The 22500-nt window shown below is 41.5% G+C and overlaps 1 protein-coding gene across 1 annotated transcript; it reads right to left on the bottom strand.

Moving 5' to 3' along the window:
- Positions 1-1285: 1285 nt before the first annotated feature.
- Positions 1286-21607, bottom strand: LOC131081083 (uncharacterized). Its single transcript, XM_058019945.1, has 6 exons — positions 21599-21607; positions 21123-21326; positions 18742-18978; positions 16617-16694; positions 14795-14890; positions 1286-1810 (listed from the first exon to the last, which is right to left on the bottom strand). The coding sequence occupies exons 1-6, from the start codon at positions 21605-21607 to the stop codon at positions 1658-1660; spliced, it is 777 nt and encodes a 258-aa protein (XP_057875928.1). The 3' UTR covers positions 1286-1657.
- Between the last annotated feature and the right edge of the window lie 893 nt (positions 21608-22500).

Genomic DNA, 22500 nt, shown 5'->3' with positions numbered 1-22500 from the left:
TAGTAAATGGTGCATTACTAGCTAGAGGGCCAAAGCATTTGTGGGTTCTGAGTTTGATATTTTTACAACGTGCATTGATCAAACATTAAGTCATAGTGGAAGAACCCTGTATATTTTGGAGGAAGAAAAGAGATGGGAAACAAATATTTTAAATAAAATTTCATTTATGAATATCATTTAAGCCTATGCTTATGCACATCATACAGTCTTTAATATTACAGTCATAGGAGATTCTAAGATAATGTTCATTTTGCAAATGAATGAAGTTAGCTTTATATTCCTATTGCTATCATCAATTAAAATGCAGATGTACAAGATAATAAAAAACCTAACTGGATGCCGTTGACTTGATATCATACTACTAGCACAAATCCATCTCTTCAAAATAAAATATCCCTTTTGTTAGTAGGAGATATTGTTCTCTTTGTGACAGCCATACCCTCCTGGGAACTTTCTAATTCTGTAAAAGCCAGCTACCAGCATTCATTGAAGTTATGAATGGTCACCTGAGAAATCTTTCTCAAGAATGTGAATAAAATAGGAGCATTTACCAGGTAAGGTTGTGTTATATTACATTTACATGAAAACAAACTGTAAAAACATCATAAAAACCATAAATGCACACTTAATGTACATGAAAAGAAAGTCATGGCAATCAAGTCTAGCAGGGCCAGACCCTACCTCTGAGTTAAGGCAGCACCATGGAACCCCCAAAAAAAGAACAATCCCAAACAGTTCCTCTTAAACAGCTTAAAATGCATTAGAAACCAATGCACTGAATAGCAGTGAAGAGAATTAAAGGGTTAAAAAGTGTTGTACAGGACAATTTGCTCTTAAGTGCTTACCTCTCACACACACATATATACATGAAACACAGGCATACTGCAGTAAGGCAAATTAAGTGTTCTGCTTATATGCAAGTGGGGGGGAAAAAAGAAGTTTCAGACAGTTCCTCATGCATAAGAAATTGCTTCTCACTTCACTCTCAGATACATGGTTGCATAAGGTGCCTCCTGCATTTGGATCTAATAAAATACAACTTAACAGGTCCTGTTCAAATTTGATATACATTCACATTACTGATATAACTGGAGAAACTGTTCTTTATTACAATAGAATGAGATACAGAATTCCAACACAGATAACATTTCTCAGTGGGTAAAAAAAAGGACTATTTAAAGACAGATTTTTTTTTTAATTCTCATAGAAAACTACATTAAAAGGGACAAATCAAAGGAACCTGGGAGGAGATAGAAGGATGAGCCGTTTACACAAATCATGGACACAAGATTTTAAAAATCCCACCCAACTATACAATTGCTTTCAGTGTGTTTCCAAATGAGTAAAGTACCTTCTGAATAAAAATCACCTGCATTTTCTCATTACATTTAGGTGCTGCAGGGTACCTTTACAAGTGGCTACTGAAACACGTGGTGACATTCACAGAACTTGACCCAGTGCACTTCATTCCAGGTTCACAAGTTCTTGCTGAAGGAAGTTCAAGGCAAAGAAATACAAGCAGGGTCTCCTCACAAATCCATCCTCCATGTCACGGTTTTCACTATAAATAAGGCATAGCGGTTCAAGTACTACATTAAATGTCATCAAACAATGGGAAAGGAAACCACCCATGAGCTCCTGCCAGAAAAGTACTTTATTAGGGAGGATAGAAAGCACTGCTCAGACAGTCTGAATAGGCATGGCCTTCTGTGCTGTCAGGCTCCTCAGGCTCAAAGTCCTCCGGGTCTGGGGGCAGCTGGTCGGCATCTTCATCAGAAGTGGACGGGCGTGTGAGGATTATCCGAGGTATCTTCAGCAAGATGGGAAAGATTTCAGAGAAAAGAATCAGATCAAGAGCAGGGAAGTGTTTATTAGGAATATTTTAAAGGGACAGGGGAAACAGGTGATGAGAAAAAATATGTGAGAGGTGTAACACCATAGAGAATCATAGAATTGTTTAGGTTGGAAAAGATATTTAACATCATAAAGTCCAACTACTAACCCAGCACTGCCAAGTCCAGCACTAAACTATGTCCCTAAGTGCCACAGCTACATGTCTTTTAAATACCTCCAGGGATGGTGACTCAGCCACTTCCCTGGGCAATGTGTTCCGATGCTTGAACACCCTTTCTATAAAGACTTTTTTTCTAATATCCTGTATAAACCTACCCTGGCACAACTTCAGAGCATTTCCTCTTGCCCTGTCATTTGTTACATGGCAGAAGAGACCAAACCCCACCTTTTTACCATCTCAGGCAGGTGTAGACAGCAATGAGGTCTCCTCTGAGCCTCCTTTCCAGGCTAAACACCCCCAGCTCCCTCAGCTGCTCCTCACAGCCCTCGTGCTCCAGACCCTGCCCCAGCTCCCCTGCCCTTCCCTGGACTCACTCCAGCCCCTCAGTGTCTCTCTCACAGTGAGGGGCCCAGAGCTGGACCCAGCACTGGAGGTGAGGCCCCAGCAGTGCTGAGTGCAGGGGGACAATCCCTGCCCTGCTCCTGCTGGCCACACTACTGCTGGTACAGGCCAGGATGGCACTGCCCTTCCTGGACACCTGGGCGTCAACCAGCAGCCCCAGGTCCTTTTCCACTCTGCATCCAGCCTGTAGCCCTGCATGGGGCTGTTGTGACTGAAGGACAGAACTTGACACTAGGCCTCATTGAACCTCACACAACTGGCCTTGGACCATCAGTCCAGCCTGTCCAAATCCCTCTGCACAGCTATCCTGCCCTCCAGCTGGTCAACACTGCCACCCAGCCTGGTGTCACCAGCAAACTGACTGAGGGTGCACTCAGTGCCCTCATCCAGATCACTGATAAAGAGGATTGGCCCCAGTACTGAGTCCTGGAAAACACCACCAGTGACCAGCCACCAGCTGAATGTAGCACTATTCATCACCATCCTCTGGGCCTGGCCATCCAGCCAGTTTTAACCCGGCAACAGTGTCCCTGTCCAAACCATCAGCAGCCAGGTTCTCCAGGAGAATGCTCTGGGAAATTAAGTCAAAGGCTTTACTAAATTCTAGATAGACAACATCTAAGTGGGTCACTTTGTCATAGAAGATTAGGTCAGTCGAGTTGAAGTTTCCTGGATGCTCCCTCCAGCCCCTCTTCTAGATGGGAATCACATTTGCCAACCTCCAGTCAGCTGGGACCTGCCCAGTTAGCCCGGATTCCAAGAGATGGTGAAAGGGGCTCAGTGAGCACTTCCCCAGCTCTCTCAGTACCCCTGGCTGGATTCCCCATGGACCTGTGTGTGTCTAACTTGTGCAGCAGGTATTAGATATTCCCCTTGGACAATGGGGCTTTCATTCTACTCCCTATCCTTGTGTTACAGGTTAGGGGACTGGCATCCAGAGAACAACTGGTCTTGCTGTTAAAGACTGAGGCAAAGAAGGCATTAAGTACCTCAGACTTTTCCTTATCCTTTCTCTCTGCTTCTTACTATTTCCAATAAAGGATGATTCTCCTTGGTCCTCCTTTCATTTTTTGTTTTATGCCAAAAAGCCACTGATAAAGCAAAATTAGGATAAATTGCCTTTTTCTCTCATTAGCTAATTTTTTTAAAAACCTTCTCTAAGTGAAAAGAAGATTAAGATACTTTTGAAAAATAAAGACAAGTAAATATGAAAAATTAATTTAACTTCATCATTCACTCAATTCATCCCCCTGAAAGCAATAAAGGATTAATTAAGAACCATAAATCATATCAATTATTGATCTTTGAAAAATTGCATATTTCAGCTTCTTTACAGACAAAACATATTTAAGGGAAACATTAAGAGAAAATATAAATGTTTAAATTTGACAGCAAAATATGCATACATGATTTTGATTTGTATTTTGTTTGGACAAGAACTTTGTGTTCTTTGAGAATCATTGCAATGTTTTAAAATTAATTTAAATTCTGTAACTGAGGAAAAAACCCCAGTGTCAGGCTTTTGATGTATAGTCATATAATGTATCAGTAATTGTTTTTCTCAATGAATGGATTATTACAAATTTCACTCTGATGCACAAAATCATAGTCCTTTTTACTGCTTTCCAAAAAAGTTTAACATGTAATGAAAACATATAAGGGTGATCCAATATATCTAACAAACAGGTAAGAGGATAATCTGTAATAAATAAAGTGGCCATCTTACTAGCCGTATGAAAATTTTCAGGAAAGTTGAACTTCTTATTTATCAGCTACTTCTACTTCATGAGAACATTTAATGTTGACATCACACAATTCAATTCAATTGTTTAGCTATTATTTCCTTGCAGAGCATTATTTGATTTAGGAGATGACACAAGCATATAGATGCTTTATGGTGTTGCACATTCAGCCAGGAGGATTCTGCATTAAAGTAAAAGGAATCATTCCCCAGGCTCCCCTAGCATTAGGTCCAACTCCCCTTGGCTCACAGCACGCTACACACAGACACCAAAGTGCAGGTGTCAGTCCAGAGCTGAACCTCACCCCTGATAGATGCAAGCTAATTTTAAAACCATGTATAAATCTAGTGTATACCCTGGTGTACTGAGCATCCAATTATGTACCTTTTTCCTCTCCCTTCTTCTGTTTAAACTAAGAAGGGCACATTTCTGGAAGCTTTAAATAACCTATATAGATCCTAAGCACTGGCAAAGCTACAATCCTGGGAAGATGTGTTTTTGTCATGCACACATGACATAATTTATAAGCTTTCCTTGCACTGGATAGTTCTGATCTTTGCTGAAATATGCTTCTTGCTTAACAACAGTCAGTAGCCAGCTGCTTTGCAGTGCAGCAAATGCACATCTATACATACAGGTGCTTTGCTGGGTCACATAATGAAATTCTGACAGCTTAAGAACTACTGCAGAGGTCTGTGCTCCCAGTTACCTACACTCATATCCAGGACCAGGCTTTGCATTTCATTGAGCTGTCAGTTCAAAGCTCAGGGAAGACCTTTCTTTGTGTACTGTGCTGCTCAAAAATAGAGATGTGCACACCTCCCCATGACTGACATGTATCTCATTAGCAATGCAGAGTCACCTGTACCTATTTGTCATTTTGAAGAAAAGACATTAGCCATTTTGAATGTCAGTTTTTTAAGTACTCTTTTTCAGCATGGTTCCTACTGCCCAGTTTCCAAAGAACTGAAACTAATTCTCTAAAAGATATTTTCTTCAAACATTTCATGACTGCTTGCATACTGTCTTTCAAATATTATGATGGAACTAGGTCTGAAAATTATAAAATCAATTTAATTGATGAAAAGTGCTCCTTCAACATATCTGAGGTGATTGTGTTAACTGCTCCACAAAACACATGGTGTTGGGCAAGTCTTACATCTAGTGTTTCATGTTGCTGCAGGCAAAGAGGAAGCAGCACTAAAGGAACAACCAGTTTCCTACAGCAGAGGCTGAACAGTGTCTGAGCCCAGAAGTGCTGCAGAGGCTGGAAACCTGCACTCCCAAGAGAAGAGGGGCTCAGGTGTGATCCACAGCAGCCCCTCTGTGCCCTCGCCAGGCAGGTGAAAATTCACACAGACACTGACTCACTGATTTGGAGACATTCTGGTGAGTCTTTCTAACAAATCAAATGTCCTGGTCCCAGTGCAGCTGCATCTCTGCCCCTCTGCTTTCTGCTCACCCCCCTGCCCACTCTCCCTCTGAAACCCCCTGTGAGAACCTGTGCCACTGCTGTCCCTAAGCCATGGCTGCTCCTTGTCCTGCAGCCAGGCATCCTCCTCTGTGCCTCTCTCCCTGATGGGATGCTGGGGAGCCCATTTCCTCAAACCTGAATCATAGGGACCAATGAAAAAACAACTCTCAGCTGAGGATGGTGCCAATTATGCAATTCCAAATGCAACTAAGTAATAGAGCATGCATTTGTACAAGGTCTAATTAAATGAAAAGAGGCTCAGGCCTCTAGTGCCTCTCTCCTTGCAGCAAAAGTTATCAATCAAGTCCTCTATAAAGCAAAACCAACTCAAAATGGATGTAAGAAACACACATCACATTTCTAACCACAGTGGCCTAAGCACTTTCACCTAACCATCCCCTAAGAGCCCAGCACTCTCTATCACTGCCCTCACATTCACCCAAGCTCCAGGAATATCACAAAATCAGCTTTATCAGCTTCCTTTACTCTTTCAGTTTTTTTAAAACAAAACAAAATAACAAAACAAACAACAAAAAAATGAAAGTAACAAAGCTCAACAACTCTAAACTTGCATGATATTTTGTTATATCCTTTTCTCAAACCCAGTGCTTCTCTTCCCAGAATCCCAGAGGGATTTTACCTTTGCTTTATTTCCCTGCTTATTTTCACTGACCTCAGCATTATCCTATTAAATAGGCAAGCTTTGGTCTTGGAGCTTTTTTTTACTATTTGTATTTGAATGTACACTTCTTGGGGCAGCATCATTGAGAAAAGATAGAACAGATTTCCTATGTGAAAAAACGGCACAGCAAAGAGGAAGCATTTCCACTGCCCATTACAGACAGGGCAACACAGAGACATTTAGGATGGCAATGAAAAACCCTTCCAGTACAGGCACCTGAGCTGCTTGTCTAAGGCATGTGGGAAGCTGTGAAACTTCCATCTTCTGTAGACAATTCTGCAGAAAAAATTGATGCCAGTGTAGGAGGACAAATTATCTAGATTTCCTGTTATTCCATTGTTTTCTCTACTGGTGGTTACTCAGCAGTGTTTGAACTTGTTTAAAATTCTTCTGTTGAAATTGCAAAGTCCTCCTACTCACTTTCCGTCATCATGCTTTAAATATCATTATTTAAATAATATTGAAACTACTATTCAATCTCAAATTGTCAAAATACATAAAATACTTTTTCAGAAAAATGCATAATTAATTACTTGAAACAAGTTACTATTTTTCCATTTTCCCCCGAAATGACATTTTCAGTGCCTAAAAAGTAAACTTCAAAATGGACATGTCCTGTAGCAAAACCAGTGGGCTCTCTGTGAAAACTTCTTCCATTACCTTGTTTCTGTCACTTTTCTAACATAACCACTAAGAATTTCTACACTAAAAAAAATTCAGTTTTGATTGAATCACACATAACAAAAAAATCAAATTATTTCAGATGCTCTCATTTAATAGGATTAACATCCTACATTGAAACCCAGAGTCCTTCAGCTGGAGCACAGACAGGAGGCTGCCTGTGCACGCCTGGTCCTCAGCAGGAAGAAGCAAAATTAAGCCATCCAAACAACTTGGGGCAATTCAGCTGCAGTGTTGGCTGCAAAAATTCAGGATAGGAACAATCCCACAACTAGCTATGATGCTTGAAAGCAGTTTTTAAAATAAAACATGATAAATGTCTTGCCAACAGGTTAATATCCAATAATTTTTAACTTCCAGATGCACACATAGGCTTTTCTTGCCTACTTCTAGCCAAAATGTCTGTCCAAAACATTGCAGAAGAGTCCATAAAAGATGGCTCATTATGTCTTTTTATAATTTCTTCTAAACTAAAACTGAACAGAACAAAGCCCAGCATCTTGTTTTTCTTTTATAAGCCTTTCCCTTCTATAGATGCATACTCCAATATTAGCCAGAGAGGGAAGTTCTCAAGGCAACAGTCACAGCTACAGCCCAAGCTTCTCATCAAAGGCATAGCCAGCAGTGACAGGGCAAATCACAGCTGGCAGCAAGGCCAGCAGCTGGGGACAGAGGTGAAATGACACATGAAAGGCCAAAGTTTGATGGAATAAGGGCAAGAAAAAAGAATTTGGATTGACCTTTTTTAGCAAGAAAACCAGACATACTTTTAACTTTAGTTCAAACAGGTAAATTTTAAAAGAAAATACTCCCCAGCTATAATAGGAATGCCTGCCTAGCTCTGCTCATATTGAAATTTGTATTTAGATAATACATATTTTGAAATTTTGACTTTACAGCTGATTTGCACTGACTCCAGAGCTAAGGATGGTACCCTTAACTGGGGAAAACAAAATTATCAATACAGTTGAGTGCATGTGCAGGGCTTTATGTAAACCTCATGAATAATGTTATGATTTCATACTTAGTCTTACCTGTTTTATCATCACTGGGGATGGAAATAGTTTTTTAGCCATGAACAGGAAATTTAGACTTCTCACTAAACAATGAATACAGTCCTTTGCTAGATGCAAAAGATCACATTTGACAATGACTGTATTCACAGAAGAAACTGTCTAAATCGAGTTTAGCAAAGTAGGGCATTTACTCATGCCTAAAAAACATTACACAGCTGGACTTTTAAATAAAAATTTTTAAAAGAGGATGCAAAACCACATCCAACAGAACAGCAGAGAAAGGACAGATCTGAGCTGCACAGTTCACAGCAAAGCAGCATCTGATGGTGTTCTTAACTGAAGCAATGTCAGCAGCAATGGAAAAAAAAACAACCTTCTCCCCAAAAAGAAACAAGGAAATACAAGTCAAAAAGAGAGAAAGAGATCCAATTGTCTCCCAGTGAGTTAATTACTCACAAGCAACCCCACCTCCAGGCAGGAGCGGGCACAGCAGCCAGGGCACAGCTGGGGCAGGGCCAAGGGGACACAAAGCATCTGATGCCCAGCTGCGGGTATGGAAACACAGGAACCTGGAAACCCCGTCCAGGCGTTCAACACAGCTCCCCTTTCACAGCATATCAGGGACGTTTCAATAAGCTTGTGTTTTATGGTGCACCCTCAGCTCTCCTGCTTGTACAAATCCCTGGCTGCATCCCTTTCCCCAGCACTTTACAATGTTATTTTACTGCTATTTTACTGCTGTGTTTGACCTCTGGCCAAACCCCAGAAATTGTAAAGTCGGATGGAGAGAGAGATATAAACCTCTCCTACACTCTGGGGAAGATGAATCTTTGGTGAGGCATGGATGAAGCCCCTCATTACACCCGGCTACAGAAGAGCTCTGCACAAGGGAATGTGTGTGACCTGTGCTGCTGCACTCAGGGAGCAACCAGCTCTTGACAACACCTTTGTTGCTTGGGGCTGGGAGAGGGCAGCACATAATTCAGTTCATCCTTGCCCTTGGAGCAGCCCCAGCACTCTCAAGCTCTGACAGGGCATTTGGCACCATGCTTCTGGAAGTGCTGCCTCAGTTTTGTGGGCAGCCCTGGTGAGGGCCTGAGCAGGGGCTGCCCCACCAGCCCATCCCTCTTCCCTGTTGCTGTTCCCACACTGTGCACAGTGATTAATTTCAAAATCTAATTCAGCTCAGTATGATTTCCTCGAAGTCAGTGAACCAGACAAGCACTAGAACACTGGAACAGGTTGCTCAGACACATGTGGATTCCCCATTCCTGGAAATATTCAAGGACAGGTTGGACAGAGCTCTGAACAACCTGCTCTAGTGGAAGATATCCCTGGTCACTACAAGTGGGGTACAAGATGGCCTTTAAAGGTACATTCTAACCCAAACCACTCCATGATTCTATGGAAATTTGAGTGAATTTTCTAGGTATTGATATATTTTATAGTCCAGTTTTAAAACTGAGTATTTTCTCTACTTCTTGGAATAGCATGAGAACATCTTGCACATTTTATCTGTCTTCCAGCATGCAGTCTATATAAAATTTAGTCATGTCACATTTAGAGCAAAGCTCCTTTCTGTTCTTGCTCTCTGCCAAGTGCCTCCCAAGGGCAATGCACAAGGCAAGAAAGATGGAGCTGTGTCAAACTCAACACAAAAATGGAAGATCAATTCTCATCATGTCATATCTGCATTGCTGGCAAGCACAAAAGGCTTTTATATTATTCAAATTGTGTATGAAAAATTGTCCTTGGTCCATTTCTTTCATCTTCTAATGTACCACTGGATAGTGACTTCCCTGACACTGGAACCTGACTTACAGATTTTTATATAAGTGCTTTCATATAAGTGTGTAATCATTTATGGCCTGATGCTATGAAAACATCAAAGAAAATGCATTGCTCTGACCACATCAGGAGACTTAAAAGGCATTGCCCCCATAAGCAGTGCTACCCGTGGTCCAAGTTGCCAATCCTTCGATGTTTTTTGAAGAAAACTCATCACCCCTGTGGAAGGCAGTGGCTGTCTGGAAGCCTGCAGGAACTCAGTGCAGTCTCTTCCCCTGCAGCACTCTCAGAGTCCATGAGGATGCTTTTCACCAGAGAGGACATTGTTTATTATTTGTGTAGTTCTTTAAATACTTATCCTCTTTTATTCTCAAATAATATGCTATCCTACAGCACAGTTCAAGGTGCCTTGCTTGAGTCTGTCTTTTGTATGTTTTTGCTTATATTGTCTGCAGTGCTTATATTGTCTCCCATATGATGGGCTCACTTTGTAGATTTTCTCTCATTTGGATGTGTTGTGATATGGTAACTTGAAAAGATCAATTAATGTCCTGTCTTTTTAAAAGGTTTTCCCTATTTAGCATTGTTAATTACAAGCTTTGCAAAATCCAAGAACTTAAAGTTTGAAATGAGTCAGTTTTGACTGAGTGTGTGAGAAAACTACTTAAAAGGAAGAGAGGAAAAAGATACACTGTGCAAACAGAAGCATTTGTTGGGAGCAGGAACTTAATTTGAAATTCACAAAATAAGTTCCCTAACCACTACACTATGGATACAAACACAGTGTCTACAACACACACCTTTTATGTTCCATCTTTCATCGTGACTCAGAACTGCTCAGTTGCTTAGATAAAAGCAGAAGCAAACCAGGAGATGAAATGGAGGAGGCAATCCCATGGCACATGGGTGCTCACACTGCACTGGAGCTCACAGCAGGACCAAGGTTACCTCACCCAACAAGGTTCACAGGCTTCTTTAGAAACACAGGTAAACCTGCACCAGATGCAAGGCAGGGGAGAGTTGGATTCCTGACTCCTTAAACAAACTTAGCTTGTCAGAATAGAAAAAAGAATAACATAAAAACACAAACACCCTTCCCTGGTAAGATTAAAAGAGTCATGGAAATGTTTTGGAGATGGGATAAAACAGTTCCTCATAAGAAACTTGAAGTAGTAGATCTTATGGTGCTATAGGTCAGTCAAACACTGTATGTGATGTGAGCAAGGTCTTTCCCGTTTGAAACAAGCTTAAGAAGAAACTTGGCTTTGTTCATGATAAGGACATTCTGAATCTCACTTTAGTTGTCTCCTTTTATACTGCTCCTCTGACCTGAGTACTCCACTGGCTTTGCTTTTAAATTTCAACAAAGCAGGACAATGATTAAAGAAACAAAAGTTTTATTTTATGTTGTATGATTTCAGTTTTCTGATATGTTTAGAACATGCTCAGATGAATAAAGAAAGAGCTTGATAATTAGATTTTTGAAGATTTTTAACTAATGTAAGTGGATCAAGGTTTTTTTCTTGGAAAGTCTTTTATCAGTTAGAAATGAAGCAGGTAGATCTGCTGGGATTCTCATCCATGTAAGATTTCTCACAACTTGGATGTGAACCATATGAGACAAAGGCAGAAGACCTGCATACTGTGGGAGATGGTGTACCTGCTTATGCACCTTCTGCAGGCACAAGAGGATTTCATTTTGATACACATTACAGGTTCTGGTACACTTGTCTGTTTTCTCAGCAGATTTAGGAACGTTCGGTATCTCTGGATTTTTAACACAGCAGCCAAAAAATTGGCACTTTTAGCCTTCTAAAGAAGCTCTTCAGATTTTTTTCAGTACTGTAAGCTTCACCTTCTATTTATTTATTTATCCACACAATCACTTTTAATTGGTAATTCTTACTTTAACCATCCTTGAAAATGCCACTATCAGTGACACTTGTACCCCTGGTGAACTAAATGAAAAAATACAATTGAGGAAATTCCCAGGGCAATGGCATAAAATTAAATCAAATAATGTACTAACAATTTAAGTTAAATACTAGATTGAAATATCTTGAAGACTTGATATTAATTACAATCTACCTAATATCCTTATTATGTTAATAGCCCCAAAAATGAGTCAAAGAAGATGGCATTATGATGACATTATAGAATTAAATTATAGAAAATAATTATGCAATTATAGAAAATGCTGAAACCTGTCAACACTCTCCATTCAGTCAGACAAAATCCTCTGGGAATTTCAGTCAGAGGTTGAATGAAAATATTTATGATGGAGAAAGATTGTGAAGAGTTGGCTCTATGTTTGAGAGGATGGATATGAAACAATAACAAAACTGGAAGTGAAGACTTCAGAATTCAAGTTAAAGTTCCTTCTGTTAAAGTCAGTATGGGCATTTGTTTATATCCCTGATTTTTTTTTGTTCAGGCTCAACTCAAATGTTTATACTTTATTTAATATATATATATAAATACAGTTTCATAATTTTGAGGTGTGATTAGTATAACTGAGGCAAGTCTATAAAATACTATATGTAAAAGCTATCTACTTGTAATTAAAGTTCTGAGCCCTCTAGCTACATGTCAGCAAAATACTCAATTATAATTAAAACCAAGGAAGATTCTCATTTTTCCTTTGCAAAACAATGACTCACTGTGAAAGAACATTTAGTTTGTCCAATTAATTACTAGTCATTCACACTGTCATGAAATCCCAAAGCTGACACAAAGGGTTTGAAATTGAGTTTGGCTGGATGAGTTGACAATTACATGAGCCTTTTAGAAGCAGTTAGAGCAACCAAGCCTGGTCTGGGAAAACAGAGAGGAAACCTGAACCTGGCAGCAGCATTGCCTGCTGTAATGCCAGAGCAGCTGGCTCAGAGATGGGCTGGGCTGTGCCTACAAGAATGAGACAAATATTATCACAGAGAGCATATGCAAAGAGGATGTTTATTAAAATTCAATAGAAATAAACAGATGAAGACAGTATCTGCTGGAAGGCAGGATGATGACATGGAAGAGAGGGAGAAGAAGGATGACACCATCTGGCACATACTCAGTTTTTGCAGAATACTAATAGGAGTCTCTGGTTTCTCTGGCATTATGCTTCAATCCTTCCCTCCCCTGATGTAGACACAACCATCTTCTATTGAAACCTGATCAGAAACACAAAGGAAATGAACCTTCCTATATTCCTAGCACAGAAGAAGATTCTGCATTAAGGTCCTACTGCCACCTGCTTATCTGAACATGCAAAGCAAGTCCTCCATGAGAAGCCAGGCTCCAAACATTTTTCAGATAATAGGATTTCCTTCCGTTACTGAGAAATAAGAGGGACTTCAAAGTGAGAATAGATGAGAAATTGAACAGTCCCAAGTCAGCAGGATACTCCCCACAAGCCCATAATCCCTAAAATTGATGAATGCTGCTCCAGGTTACAGGCAATAACATGTATCATTTGCTACAGCACAAAGATTTTGATTTCAAAAAAAAAAGAAACAAAACCAGAAATACAAATGTTTCTTCACAAAAGAACTTGCACTTTGACACTCAGAATTTATTCAGCCAGTTTACTCCCTCTGGGTACTCTGCTCTGAGTATCTCAGTCTAATCTACCTCCCCCCCCCCACACTGCACCTGGAGAACTTTAAAGGGAGACACACAACATAAAAATACAGTAATTTCTCCTTTTTGGGTGAAAATACTAAAAGTCAGACACTACTGCAACAGATCCAGGCCACTGCCAATGTGTGAATAAACCCTTCCAACAGTGGTTCCTCTAACAGGAAGCCTCAAGCTTCATGCAATGCTGATAAAGACAAAGAAACAGCAACCAGGTAAAACTGGACCAAAAAAACCCAAAATTATCAAAGTGTTTTAAGCTGAAAAATAAAACTGGTCTAAATGATGATCTACAAGATAATGTTGGAAGCCAGAGGCCTCAAAATAAGTTTCCTTAAGCAACTAATAGAAGGGAAAACCTTGCTTAGTCTATCTCATGGACAAAAGCTGTAGCTCATCATGTCAAACACAGTTTGAGTGACAATGACACGGGAAACCAGAGAAAAAAAGTTGAATTATCTATGTGCTCACTTTTTCAGTCAACTAACAAATCAATTCTGTTATCTAAATGGTTTACAAACACTGATATGGTCTTTGATTGTAGTCTTTTATATAATATACATACTTTCATTTTTTGTGATTAGCTGGGTTGTGAATGGTATTCATGGAGAAAGATTTAAACAAAGACTGAAAGAAGACAAATCAAACAAAGCATTCCTCTGGCATTTGCTGAAGGAGGAACAGTTGTTGCTTCCTGGTACTTCAAGCTCCACACAAGTAAGATGCTTTTTGACCTTAACTATTCAGATACCTTGATCTTATTGTATCTTCCTAGTGAAGCCATAGTTTCATCAGGGGTACTCATAGATGACCAAGATGAGGGTAGGTCTTCAGAGAGTTGAACTTGCTAGAGAAGTTCAAAAAAGTGCATTTCTAAAAGCCACCCTGCAGACCCAGCTGTTGCCTTCTGTGACATGGGCAGTTAAGCTTTCTCTCACCAGTCACCTAAAGTACGGGCATGTCTTGGCCTGTGACACAAGTTCTCCCTCTAGTCAGAAGAGGAAAATGGTCACTACCTCCAGGCAGCAGTTCACCCTCTCCCTCCTAAAAGAGGGACCCTGGAAATGCTGCTCCTTGCATTAGCTAGAGACAGAGTCCAGACAACAGAACAATGACTCAAACTGGGGGGAATGGACACCACCCTGGAGTCCCCAAAGCAGAGTGCTTCAGAAGCTGAATGCTCACCCAGGAGCTGATCTCCTCCAGAAGCCATGTCCCAGCTGCAGGGACAGCCCCTAAATCCTTGGTAGGTCTCTGATCTTTGACATGTGTTGAGTTCTGTGCCAGTCTTTACTACTATTAATATAAAGACAACACAAATTTCTTGGGTAAGAGAGATTTGTTATTTCCTGGGGGCATCCTACTCACTGTTATGACGTGGTTGACTGTCGGGGAGGGGCTGCCCTTGGGGGAAGCTTCAGCAGGACCAGCATGAAGGGCAGCAGGCTCTGAAACAAAGGTTGCCTTTAAAAGAAAACACCAGGAACATATTTTTATTCTGAATGCTGTTTAAGAAGAGGAGTTCCCTCCCTCTCAAGTTAGTATACAAACACCTGGCCCTACTGCTACATGTGTTTGTACAGCAAAAGCAAATAAAATTGCAATTCCTGCTGTTTCCCATTTTTGATGAATTTTATATTTGAACTGTTGAAATTACCAGTTCAAGAATAAGAAGTTGTAACACGCAGTGTCAAGAGCAACATGCTTGTTATTTGTACACAGATTAGTCCTGTGGTAAAAACAGCAGTATTTCTATAGCACACCCCATTAATTCCTTCTTGTCACACACACACACACACACACAGAAAAAGCAGAGTTGTTTTCTATATTCTTTAAACAGATGAATGATTCTGCCATCTTGTGGGAGATGGAGAAATTCTAACTATTTGTACAATAACAGCAGGGCAGAACAGGATGGAACAGAAATTTCTTCTTTTTCACTTATTTCACTATTGATTAAGTGAACAAACATTAACACCTAGTATATTCCAAATAGTCCCCAAAATAAAGATTTAATTATAGCCTTATGGAGGAACCTGAGCAATGGGGTTGATTTTTAAGATACTAAATTGATCAGAAGCTCTGCTCAGAAAGTAAAGGTACAGTAACTAAAATTCCTGTGTTTTTTCCCTAATTATCTGATAATGTGAAATATGTAGAGAATTATTTACATTGTCTCCCATTTGTTACAATACTTTTCATTAAAGAAAAAATGCAAAATTATACAGATTTTTATCTACAACTGACCTTTTAAGAATTGTCAAACTATCACAATATTTACATATTATGGAACACCGCCCTCTATTAATAACTCCATAACATAGTTTTACAAAATTATTAGATTAATTTATCATTAAAGTCTTTGGCTGATATAGATTGTATCATTATTCCTGACAATTTAACAGACAGACAATATTGCTTGCTCTATCCCACCTTAATTCAACATGGACCTGCTAGAACAAAAACTATTAATATAACCAAGTATAAATGACAGTTTAAGAGAACAAGAGCTGAAAGAAATCTGGGCCAGTTACACTTCAAAGTAATTCTGCAGAGGTTCTCTTCCTACTCCACCATTTCAGCAGGTAGAAACCAAACAGAACATCAAAAGTATGTAACACAAAATTGTATGTGGCCATTTTTTCCCCATTGTTCTGGGGAAATTCTGAAGCTCAAGAATGTGGCTTGTGCTAGGAAAGATGAGGCTTGATGTGGAGCAGCCCGAGGGGCACTTTTATCCCCTGGCACTGCAAGTCTCCATCAGGAGAGTTATTTTGAGCTGTTCTCTTCCCACCAAAAATTACCTTGGGGAAACAAGCTCATCTAGTTTATATTTCTTTGTTGCAACGGTAATGAACTCATCTAGTAAATCTAATACCATGTCACAAGAAAGTTTCTTGGATCAAATACTTCATTTATACTTACATAACCACTTAAGACCATTATTTTCCTTTGTAAAATTCATTTAAGTGAATAATATTTTTTTAAGCACTATGCACATAAAGATCTGACAACTAGAACACAATAAGAAGGAATACAGCAATTTAATGTTATTATAATTTCTTCATAATGGCAAGCATCTAAAAAGCTAAGGCCAGCCTAGATGTGGATGTCAAGTTCCCCAGCTCTAAGTGGTTTGATTTAAAGACAACAAGAGAACACACTCCACAGTGACAAACAACCCATCTACCTCAGCCACTCTGTCTCCTGCTTGTACACCAGCCAAGTCTGGTGGAGCATCTTTTGGCAGCCGTGCAATCAGGATCCCCTGGTAACACAAAACACAGGTTTCAGAAGTGACAGTTTCTCCCATTGTTCTCCCATTGATATAGAAAGCAAATGGGAAGTAATTAATTTTCAAGACTTATTGTTTTGTTGCCTCCATAAAATCAAAAACTAGATGCCTTAGCACATTGGCTAGACAAAAAAAAAAAAAGTCTCCATGGCAGACACATACAGACACATACAACAATGAACAAAAGTCAGTAATTGTTTACACTGTGCCATGGGGAACAGACTGGAAAACAAAGATTTATTTAAAAGAAAAATCAGTGAGAAGATGTGTGAAATACTTCTCTCAAATCAAGTTAGCTCCTGGGAATGAGCAAATGAGATGGGAGAGGCATGTAGATTGCCAAGGGAGTGACCCCAAATTGAGGCAAAAAATGAGAATTAGGCAACAGTGTTTCAGCCATCAGGTTGCCTTTGCAAAATCATTGGTTTACATTTGGGTATTTCTCCCAAATCATCCCTTCTGGAGCTTTCCATCAAAATGTAATGCCAGATCCTACTCTGGGAAATAAGCTACCTCTGTTTACCCTTGTTAGCTTTAGAAAGATGGAAATGTTACAGGAAGGACAATCTCAGAAAGCAAACAACAAAACACAACTACTCAAGGAACTACTCATCAGTCTATTCCTAACAATCTCTAGACAAATTTTTAATAATGAAATGCACCTCATCACTTTCTTTACATGAAGATGAGCCCTTTCCACCAGCAATGCTAATACCAAGGCTCCCCATTTGACTGCACACAGTAATGGTTACCTGGAAAAGAATTATAATGGATAAGTGACCTGAATAATCAAAAATATTGCCTCTTAATTATGTGAGCATTGAAAATCTGCCTCCCACTCTGAACACCAGCAGACATGCTCCTGAAGAGCCCAGCCCTGTGAAAAATGGTGCTACACTTCAACACTGGCACATGCAAGACATCACTGCTGTGAAACCATGGACTGAATGAACTGCACTCAGCTCAGGGCCCATCTGCATGTACCTCTGACTAGGCCTCAAAGTACTAGTGCTGGATACATGAAGTGAGATGCATGGCTGCAAGGAAAGTGGGCTTTGTTGGGGCTTTTAAAGAGGAAATTCTTCTTCCATGTAAGCCATGGGGAACAATGACAACCCTCAGCTTACTCACTTTAAGATAAGCCTCATGACATCTGCCATGCAATGTCCTCCCTTCTTTGCATCTTTCAAAAACTGCCTCACCCAAGAGGAGTGCCCCACAGACAAGGGAGTGCCCCACAGACACAGGGAGTGTCCCACAGGGAGACACAGGGAGTGCCCCACAGACCCTGGAGTGCCTCACAGGGAGACGCTGGAGTGCCCCACAGACACTGGAGTGTCCCACAGACACTGGAGTGCCCCACAGGGAGACACTGGAGTGCCCCACAGGGAGACACTGGAGTGCCCCACAGGGAGACACTGGAGTGCCCCACAGACACTGGAGTGCCCCACAGACACTGGAGTGCCCCACAGGGAGACACTGGAGTGCCCCACAGGGAGACACTGGAGTGCCCCACAGATACACACTGGAGTGCCCCACAGATACACACTGGAGTGCCCCACAGGGAGATACTGGAGTGCCCCACAGATACAAACTGGAGTGCCCCACAGATACAAACTGGAGTGCCCCACAGATACACACTGGAGTGCCCCACAGGGAGACACTGGAGTGCCCCACAGGGAGACACTGGAGTGTCCCACAGACACTGGAGTGCCCCACAGACACTGGAGTGCCTCACAGGGAGACACTGGAGTGCCCCACAGATACACACTGGAGTGCCCCACAGACACTGGAGTGCCTCACAGGGAGACACTGGAGTGCCCCACAGGGAGACACTGGAGTGCCCCACAGGGAGACACTGGAGTGCCCCACAGGGAGACACTGGAGTGCCCCACAGACACTGGAGTGCCTCACAGGGAGACACCGGAGTGCCCCACAGACACTGGAGTGCCCCACAGGGAGACACTGGAGTGTCCCACAGACACTGGAGTGCCCCACAGCAGCAGCAGCAGTTGCAGACCTTGAGGGGGGTTTGTGGCACATCCAGCGCGCGCAGCTCCTCGGTGGCACGGCCGCCCTGGCTGGGGAAGCTGCCTGCTGCTGACACGGATGGCTGCACCCTGCTGTTAGACCCTGCAAGAGCCTTCCCCTTCATGGCCAACTTGTGCTTTTCTTGGAGCGCTGCTCTGCTGTTTCTTTGATCTCGCACGCTTTCGTTGCTATCAAAAAGGCTGCCGGAAAACTTGGAGATAGGTTCCTGAGGGTTAAAGATAAAAAAGGTGAACACAGCAACAGCAAGGAGAATCTGAAACACACACCTTACCCGTGCTAACATGGACTTGTTCCTCACCCTCACATTGCTGTATGATTGAATTTATTTCATTGAAAACAAAACTGGAACTTTACAGCAAACATACAAAGATTTCTTTTACCATTATTTCTCTAGGCATGTTTTGCCTTCAACGCTGGGGTTGAAATTGTGGGAACAGGGAGAGGACAGGGATTTTGTACATCCTTTCACTAGACTCCCTGGCACACACAAGCACAGGTAACATACACATATCCATACGTGCACAAATCCTGCAATGCCCTGTGAAAATGGCAGTGCAGTGAGAACAAGATTATTTTGGGCAGCCTCTGGCAGCTCTGTAGCACTGAATCCACTCTTCTGGGGGAAGGAACCACACACACAAGGCAAAGGAACGATATTTCCATACAGAGAATAAAATATGGTTCTCATAGTTCCTCAAAACTCACATTCCATTCTTGGGAGCATAGGTGTGAGAGGGAAGGCAAGGCCCTACCTTGCATCTATGTATCCAAGACTTTGTTTCAGCCATTGGATTGACTTCAGTTGAAAATGGCAGTGAGTGGAGAGCTGCAAACTTAAATGATTTAGGAGTACTCTGGAAATGGAACCTCAAAGGTGATGCATACTAAAGCCTGGTCCTAGGGTGAACCTACTCTGAGATGCAGTGAGGAGCTCACAATGTCACCCAATGCTTCGCTAAACCACAAGGGCTTGAAGAGAGAAATACACAATTAAAATACATCCACCAAAAAATTAATGCTTCAGACAAGTTTGACTGCAAAATGTAGTGATGTTTTCCAGCTATCAGTTATTCCTGGCAAGGGGTTAAATTAAATTCAGACACACTGCTCAAATTCTGCTCACATTTTAGGAAAGCTTTACTTATATTTAGCTGATTTTTGCTCCTTAATTTGATGAGTTCCTGTCAAATCAGACCTTTGTATTGCCCAAATCCTTCTCTCTCCTGTTGGCAGTAAAACGATGCAGCAAACACACATCAACACCTCTGAAAATAAACCCCGTAAGTGTTTTTCTAAGCCTGGAAGTTTAATACCAAAATAAAAAGCGGTGGTATTACCTTGAACAGCTGTGCAGAACCCCACTGGACAGTTTATTTTTCAATCTATATTGGCACTTTCCCACAATCTCTTTTTGGTTAGGATGGAAAAAAGCATTGCCAACCCCAGGGAAAGCGTAAAAGGCATGATTGCTTCCCATTTTCACTTAAAAGGGAATTTGCTTAGCTTTGACTCACATAAAACATTTATTACCTTTCCTCTCTTGAGAGAGATTTCTCTTTAGAGTGCCAGACTGACTAAGCTGGACATTCTGCAGGGCTGTGGGTGCCAGGGAAGAAGGCCATGAGCAAGAGCCAGGAGTGCAGGCTGGAGAAGGGAGCACACCAGCAGCACCCACAGGGGATAGGAAGGAAGCAGAGGTCCTGGAAGAGGAGCAGGAGCCCAATTCCTGCCTCATCTCCCAGCTAACATCAGGAAGAATGGCGAGCAATGCTCTGAAACGGAAAGGCTGCAAGAGTGCAATCCCCATCTCCTTTTCCCAGGCCAGGACCAAGAGGAAAGCCAGGCTGCAGCACAGGTGACAGGCACCTGGCAGGCACAGGCAGGAGAAATTACAGCAAGCAGGGGCTCAGAGGCATCAGCATCCCCGGAGGAGCAGCACCCAAAATCAACATGCAGTGGAGGAGCACTGCAACCTCACTTTTCTAGCATCCAGGCCTAGGGAGATGCGGAGCCCCAAGTGCTGCCAGCAACCCACTTACCTGAAAGGGATGGAAGGAGCTTGGTAACTGGGGATGTAAGCAGGGTAAAGTACAAAACATGTCTCATCACTGCTCAGGTTACCCATCTTAACCTGCAGGTCAAACTGTACTCTTGAGGGTTGGATGGATTAATTGCAAGCAAAGTGAAGGAAATATTGAACATAGCTCTGTACCCTCTGCACAAGCAAGGACATGAGAGTATGAACAGTGCAAGTCCCACAGACCCAACGTGCTCTGCTGCACAGCAGTGTGAGCAGCTGCAGCCTCTTCACAGATGCACATTGTCTCTCCCAATTTCAAGACTACTTACATCATCAGGATCCTCGAGTTCCTCTGCTTCTTGCTCGGGACTGATTCTCCCTTCTCTCCATTTCCCATTGGCAGAGCTGAATTTGTACAGGCAACCACCAGGAAAACCTTCCCTCCCTTTCAGTGAGGCCCAGCGAGAGCCCTGGGAACTCCAGTTATGGCCACTGTGCAGTTTGGGAGACTTGGGAAGCCACTTAATAGAGTCCTGAGGGAAAGAGGACATTAAAAAAAAGGCAATTAATAGATTTTAAGCAAGCAGTTGAGGTATGTAAGTGCAGAAACTAATGGCAAGTTCTGCAAGGTATTTCAGATTCTTGCAAATCCTGCATTTCCCTTTTTTACCTTTAGAAGTTCCTTCAGTCCCACAGAGACACTTTGCCAGTTAATGGGTGTTACTGGTGATACAAAGAGCAAGCAGAGGCTGCTGAAAATAGTGGAAGCCTTTAAGGACTTGTAAGAGCATGGGACCAAGCCTACCTTCAGCATCATAAAGAAGAACTGATGAGGGACAACAGTCTTCAATAAAGTGTAGTACTGAGAAAACAAACAAGAGTACTCAGACCTTTAGTGACCATCTCATCTCATGACCTGAGTTAAAAAAACTATCAAGTCACTCCCCTCTTCATTATTCATTAAATAAAATGTTTCATTTGTTGAATGGTACCAGTAAAAACCACAACACTTAACTGATCTTTTAAGGATTGCTGATTTACAAAGTGATTATAGTTCAGTTATCCCAAAATGTCCATTACTTATTTGTATCCAAAATACTCCACCTTTCTCACTGAGAAGTTTATACATGACAAGTTGTGTCAAGGTTGCTTACGTGCTGAATTTTAGAAGCAATTTTTCGAAGTAACCTTTATCTTTCTTTGAAGCTTTCTTTAAATCTCATTTCTGCATTTTCTTACAGTAATACAAATCCAGTGGCAAAAAGCAGCCTGATGCCAAATAAGGTACATCAATGGAGAAAACAAACACAAACAATTTTCAGCAAGCTTGTGGTGGGGCAATCAGAAGCACATTGTGACTTTCATGTGTTTTAACAGGTATTTGATTCAGATTTAACAGTTCTTTAAGTTTCTGTTTTCCTTTTTAAATGCAGAATGGTTACATTCACACACACACACACACACACACACACACAGAGAAATGCTGCTGCTACCAGCAACCCAGATGTCACCATCTCTATTCGATCTAAGGTGGAAAACAACAAGGAAATAGGACAAGACTGTTCATGCTGGACACACTGATTCATCTTCAGCTGCCAAAGAAGGTCGTCCCCTTGGGATTCTTCATTTGCTTTCAGTTTTAGGATGGCTGAAAACACTAGGAAATGGACAGTATCCCAGCATCTCACTGGAAAACAGCCTAGACCT

Source organism: Melospiza georgiana, chromosome 3 (genome assembly GCF_028018845.1).
Source record: "Melospiza georgiana isolate bMelGeo1 chromosome 3, bMelGeo1.pri, whole genome shotgun sequence".
Taxonomy (NCBI): Eukaryota; Metazoa; Chordata; class Aves; order Passeriformes; family Passerellidae; genus Melospiza; species Melospiza georgiana.
The sequence above is the reverse complement of the archived record's forward strand: the minus strand, read 5'-3'. Positions and strand labels throughout refer to the sequence as shown.

Coding starts and splice junctions, on each gene's coding strand:
- LOC131081083 (XM_058019945.1), bottom strand. Junction 16,695..18,741: donor TGCCACAAACCCCCCTCAAG/GTCTGCAACTGC, acceptor TTGTGTTACCAG/GGGATCCTGATTGCACGGCT. Junction 14,891..16,616: donor CAGGAGACAGAGTGGCTGAG/GTAGATGGGTTG, acceptor TTTCTTTTAAAG/GCAACCTTTGTTTCAGAGCC.